Source organism: Anarrhichthys ocellatus, unplaced genomic scaffold, assembly GCF_004355925.1.
Source record: "Anarrhichthys ocellatus isolate YVR2014 unplaced genomic scaffold, GSC_Weel_1.0 scaffold618, whole genome shotgun sequence".
Classification (NCBI taxonomy): Eukaryota; Metazoa; Chordata; class Actinopteri; order Perciformes; family Anarhichadidae; genus Anarrhichthys; species Anarrhichthys ocellatus.
In genome coordinates this window covers 1-6,059 of record NW_022280592.1, presented here as the reverse complement: position 1 = coordinate 6,059, position 6,059 = coordinate 1, and the positions used below count along the sequence as shown (strand labels likewise).

General features: G+C 47.5%; 1 protein-coding gene across 1 annotated transcript in view; it reads left to right on the top strand.

The window, feature by feature from the left end:
* Window positions 1–3,378, top strand: part of LOC116376803 (calcium/calmodulin-dependent protein kinase type IV) — a 16,914-nt gene extending 13,536 nt beyond the window's left edge. The window contains exons 9-12 of the mRNA XM_031838286.1: window positions 310–385; window positions 743–869; window positions 1,296–1,448; window positions 1,688–3,378. Of these exons, the coding sequence (XP_031694146.1) occupies window positions 310–385; window positions 743–869; window positions 1,296–1,448; window positions 1,688–2,194 (863 nt within the window). The 3' untranslated portion in view covers window positions 2,195–3,378. The remainder of the gene's footprint in view (window positions 1–309; window positions 386–742; window positions 870–1,295; window positions 1,449–1,687) is intronic.
* The last annotated feature ends 2,681 nt before the right edge of the window (window positions 3,379–6,059 follow it).

Here is a 6,059-nt window from a genome sequence, read left to right as displayed (position 1 = left end):
AGTAGTACATGTTGTAGTAACATTAGTAGATGGTGTAGTAGTAGATGATGTAGTAACAGTACTACATGTTGTAGTAACATTAGTAGATGGTGTAGTAGTAGATGATGTAGTAACAGTAGTACATGTTGTAGTAACATTAGTAGATGGTATATTGTCAGTTGTAGGTGTGTTTAATGACCTGCGTTGCTCTGATGTCTGTCAGCGAGCAGCGGTGCGTTCATTGCAGATGCTGCTCTGTGGTGTATCACAATACTCTCAGTTAGACCTTCTGTCAGCCATCTGTTGGCTAACGGGCTCCTCTGCCTGCAGCTCCAGAGATCCTGCGGGGAAACGCTTACGGCCCTGAGGTGGACATGTGGTCGGTGGGCGTCATCCTCTACATCCTGTGAGTCCATTCACACCTCCTACCAGTCCCATGAAGGGATTGAGTGTTGACTCACTCCTGTCAGTGTTTCACATCTAACTTTTATGGTCCTCCGTCTGTCTCATAACAGCGATGACATCATGTCAAACACTGCTTCCTGTTTATCTGTTACTGTGATAGTGGTGCCTTTAAATGGGTTTGATGGTTTTTAAAGTCATTAAGCTATAGAGGTTATTCTCTAATTGACTAATCTAAAAAGACTAAGTCTAGTAATGTTTGTTTTTGTTTTAAGTGTTTTAGCCACGAGCTAACCTCTTGAATTACAGCCTCATTATGAACTATGAGTACTTGTACCATCTCCTGCGTCCTGTTCCCCAGACTCTGTGGGTTCGAGCCCTTCTTTGACCCGAGGGGGGATCAGTACATGTACAGTCGAATCCTCAACTGCGACTACGAGTTTGTGTCTCCGTGGTGGGACGATGTCTCCCTCAATGCCAAGGATCTGGTGAGTTCCTCTGATCCTAAGGACATCCTGACATGAAGCACTCAAATCTCTTATAAATTAAACAAGTACCATGTATCAAGTCTTGCTTGAATGTTTTTTTTTCTTGAATAACTTAGACTTGTTCTGCACTTAAACATGTCTCAAAAGACTTGACTTGTACTTCTTTTGTCTGGAATGTGCTGTAAACCTGGACTGGGCTTAAGAAACATTCTTTTATCATTTCCGACTTGACTTAGACTTTTTCTTAAGTGGCTTGGACCTCTGGAATAACTTTGAGTTCTCAAATGACATAATACTTGTCCTGGACTTGTCCTGACCCTGTTTATCCTGACCCTGTTTGTCCTGACCCTGTTTGTCTTGACCCTGTTTGTCTTGACCCTGTTCGTCCTGACCCTGTTCATCCTGACCCTGTTCATCTGTCTGCAGGTCAGTAAGCTGATCGTCCTCGACCCTCACAAGCGCCTCAGTGTCCGGGAGGCCTTGCAGCACCCCTGGGTCCTGGGCAAAGCCGCCCGCTTCTCCCACATGGACAACGCCCAGAGGAAGCTACAGGAGTTCAACGCTCGTCGTAAACTAAAGGTGAGGACGGCGTCTTAGAGAAGACCTTTTGAGAGGAACAGGAGCTCAAAGGGCTGATCAAACTCTTTACGAATCTCCCTGTAAAGAGTTGTTGATGTGTGGTCTCCTATTGATGAGCAGTCAGGATCCTCCTCAGTTAGTGTTTTGAGTGTGAAGATCTGAAATCATCAGGATCTTCTTTAGTGTTCTCAGTGAGCAGTACATCGACCAATTGCTAACAGGCTAAAATGTGTTGACAGGCTGCCATGAAGGCCGTCGTGGCTACCAGTCGGATGAACGAGGGTTCGCGGCGTCGCACCGACAGCTGTGAGATTCCAGGCTCGGGGACTTCGAGGCAGAGCAGCATGCAGCAGGACCCGCCTCCTGAGTCGACAAGCCCCACCCCTGAGGACAAAGAAGAAGCCCCACCCCCAGATCAACAGTCGCCACACGAAGACGAATCAAAGCCCGCCGACCAAAGTGCCCTCAGCCCCTCCCCTCCTCACAGCCCCAAACCGCCCAACTCTGATGTCATGCCCACAGGCTCCGCCCCCACCAGACCGCCGCTGCGGGCCGACGGGCTGCGACAGGCGTCCGTCGTCCCCAAAATCAAGCCGGTGAAGCCACGAATGCCGCAGAAGAGCTGCTCCATGGTAGAGCCCGCCTCCAGGGTCGAGGCCCCACCCACGCCTCCAAGTCCCAGCAGCCTCAGCAACGGCTTCACGCCGGGGGCGGGGTCCGCCAGTAAGACTGCCCACTGCCAGTGATCAGCTGGCAGACAGGACAGACACACAACCACTCAAATATTCAGCCTTCCATCTTTACAAACATCTAAAATCATTTAATGGGACCAAATTAACCTAAAATATCTGCATCATCTAACATTTAACATTTAACCTCCATTTCTGTAGCTCTGCTGCTACGCTAACATGCTAACATGCTACGTACCCACTGAGGGTTTGTTGGATATTTTTTCTGTTTTTACTGGTTTCAGAACGGAGGTTTGGGATGATTCAGGATATGAAGAAAGAAAAGCTTTTGTTCCACATCAGGACTTAGAAGCGGTTGCTGGTTAGCGGTTGCTGGTTAGCGGTTGCTGGTTAGCGGTTCCTGGTTAGCGGTTGCTGTGGTAAGAAAAACAACCAAACGCTCAAAAGAAAACGGCCTTTTTAGGGCCTAATATGACCATAAATGTAACTGCCACAAAAATATTTCTCTCTTTCCTCAAATACTTTTTTACGAGTTTTGAAAACTGAAATTTTTTTATCTGCAAGAAAAAACATCTTTTTATTTTGTCTTTGTAGATATGTTATATTATTATGTCATAAACAGTAATTCTTTAAATATTTATAAAACTCTTAATCACATGAAAGGTACTTTACTGTCACAAACTACAGACAACAAAGAGAACTAACTCGGGCTGCTTCAGTCCAGCTAGCATCGCTAAGCTAGCATGCTAGCATCGCTAAGCTAGCATGCTAGATTATATTTGGGTTAACAGAAATCTGAAGCTCAGCAGTTAGCATGCCAGCTAGTTTAGAGATACTTTGATATTGTACCCTTCTAGTCTAGTCTCTGGATTGAACCCTCATAAATCATCACAGAGCATCTTTAACCTCGTTTATTATCAGTGTTAAACTCCTCAAATCAAACTAAAATGGAGTCTCTTGCTGTTCGGTGCACTTCTTACCACAGAAACCACAGAAACTCATAAACCACCATGTTTGTGTATCTGGATACGTTCACGTTTACACCTGCTGTTTTAGGATTATTATGGTCTGTCGACCTTTCACACCTCGTCTGGTTAAATGAAAAATAACTGCCCGACCAAACAGTCCGGATGGATCTGAACTCTGGTTCGACTCGTTTTAAGTGTAAAAACTGAAAAATAAAAAGGTTACAGGATAGAAAGATTGTCAAGAAATAGTTCCAGTTCATAACCCGTCATTCATTGATTTATTTTTGATCTTCACCTTCTTTGTCTTCATCTTGTTCTTCTTCTTGTTCTTCTTCTTCTTCTACTTTTTTCTTCTTTTTTTCTTTTTCTTCGTTTTCTTCTTCACCTTCTTGATCTTCTTCTTGTTATTTTTCTTCTTCTTCTTCTTTTGGGACTAAAGGAGACTTTTTCCTCAGACGCTCAGGACGGAGCCGATTGATTGTATTTCATTAAACTTTTTTGAACACGATGTGAAGGACACAGACAAAGAGAGCAGCTTCTTCTTCTTCTGCATCCCTTTAAGTTTTCGGCTTCAGACGAACTCTGAGAAACACGAAGCTTCTGTTTCAGTTTGAAGAGACGATGAGTTTTGATCTTTTTTATTTTTAACCCTTTCTACTCGTTACTGTTGACTTCCTTCTGCAGCGTTATGAGTAGATTCAGTGTGTAGTTCAGTGACGTGTCGTGTTTGTGAGCGTTTAGTAAAACAGTGTTGTTTACACTTTAATCAGCAGTGATGATGGTGATGGTGATGATGGTGGTGGTGATGATGATGATGATGGTGGTGGTGATGATGATGGTGACGGTGGTCTGTTTGCACTGTACATATTTGGGTTAAAGATAATTACTGACACAGACCCCCACAACAAATATCAAATTTGACCTTTGACCTGATCTGAAACCACACGTTCTACCTCTCTCTGTACAGGGGCTTCCAAACATCCAGACATCTCTGGAAAAAAGAAATCGTGTCGAGCCCAGTAGGCCACACACAAATCTACGGTGGCCTGGACAGACCAAACAGAAGCAAACAGTAGAGTTCAGTTCCTAACTGGCTAGAAATACACACAGCGACATATTTTATACTACAATACCACAGTCACTGAGGTATTTGTACACATAATCTACAGGTGCTATTTTCTGCATTTCTAATTTACCAGCGTTTCATATTTGTAACAGTCAGAAAAACTACAAGGTATGTTCCTATCAGTGTGATCAATAAGAGAGAATCTGAGAGCTTTTGGTTCTGTCTCAGCCACCGTAGACGAACTCTCTTTAAAGAGGAACCAAACCTCCACAACGTCCTGAAACCTTCAGATCCTCAGTCCTTCTTTAGCCCCGCCCTATCTAACCCCGCCCACTTTTAGCGGTCCTATCAAATGCAAATGCAGTAAATAAAAAGCTTAAATTGTTTTCACTCTGACCAGCAGGGGGGGCTGAAGCCTTCTCTCACTAATGTTTCTTGACAAAACTAAAAGCTCTGTGATTGGTCGATCCCAACGTCAGCAGTTGACTTTGTGGTTTGGTTCACCTTTAAATAAAAACAAAACGTCAGTTACAGCTGAACGCAGCGCTCACCTGTCCACAGTGTTCACCTGTCCTCAGCGTTCACCTGTCCTCAGCGTTCCCCTGTCCTCAGTGTTCACCTGTCCTCAGTGTTCACCTGTCCACAGCGGTCCCCTGTCCACAGTGTTCACCTGTCCACAGTGTTCACCTGTCCTCAGGCATTCACCTGTCCACAGTGTTCACCTGTCCTCAGCGTTCACCTGTCCTCAGCGTTCCCCTGTCCTCAGTGTTCACCTGTCCTCAGTGTTCACCTGTCCACAGTGTTCACCTGTCCTCAGCGTTCACCTGTCCTCAGCGTTCCCCTGTCCTCAGTGTTCACCTGTCCTCAGCGCTCCCCTGTCCTCAGCGTTCACCTGTCCTCAGCGTTCCCCTGTCCTCAGTGTTCACCTGTCCTCAGTGTTCACCTGTCCACAGTGTTCACCTGTCCTCAGCGTTCACCTGTCCACAGCGTTCCCCTGTCCTCAGTGTTCACCTGTCCTCAGCGCTCCCCTGTCCTCAGCATTCACCTGTCCTCAGTGTTCACCTGTCCTCAGCGCTCCCCTGTCCTCAGCATTCACCTGTCCTCAGTGTTCACCTGTGCTCAGTGTTCACCTGTCCTCAGTGTTCACCTGTGCTCAGGTGTTCACCTGTCCTCAGTGTTCACCTGTCCACAGCGGTCCCCTGTCCTCAGTGTTCACCTGTGCTCAGGTGTTCACCTGTCCTCAGTGTTCACCTGTCCTCAGTGTTCACCTGTCCTCAGTGTTCACCTGTGCTCAGGTGTTCACCTGTCCTCAGTGTTCACCTGTCCACAGCGGTCCCCTGTCCACAGTGTTCACCTGTCCTCAGTGTTCACCTGTCCTCAGGTGTTCACCTGTCCTCAGTGTTCACCTGTCCACAGTGTTCACCTGTCCTCAGGTGTTCACCTGTCCTCAGCGTTCACCTGTCCACAGCGGTCCCCTGTCCACAGCGGTCCCCTGTCCTCAGCGTTCACCTGTCCACAGCGGTCCCCTGTCCACGGCGGTCACCTGTCCACGGTATTCAGCTGTCCACGGCGTTCCCCTGTCCACGGCGTTCACCTGTCCATGGCGTTCCCCTGTCCACGGAGTTCCCCTGTCCTCAGGGGTTCACCTGCCACAGCGGTGCCCTGTCCTCAGGTGTTCACCTCTCCACAGCGGTCCCCTGTCCTCAGGTGTTCACCTGTCCTCAGGCGTTCCCCTGTCCACAGCGGTCCCCTGTCCACAGCGTTCACCTGTCCACAGCGTTCCCCTGTCCACGGAGTTCCCCTGTCCACGGAGTTCACCTGTCTACAGCGGTCACCTGTCGACAGCGTTCACCTGTCCACGGCATTCACCTGTCCACGGCGTTCCCCT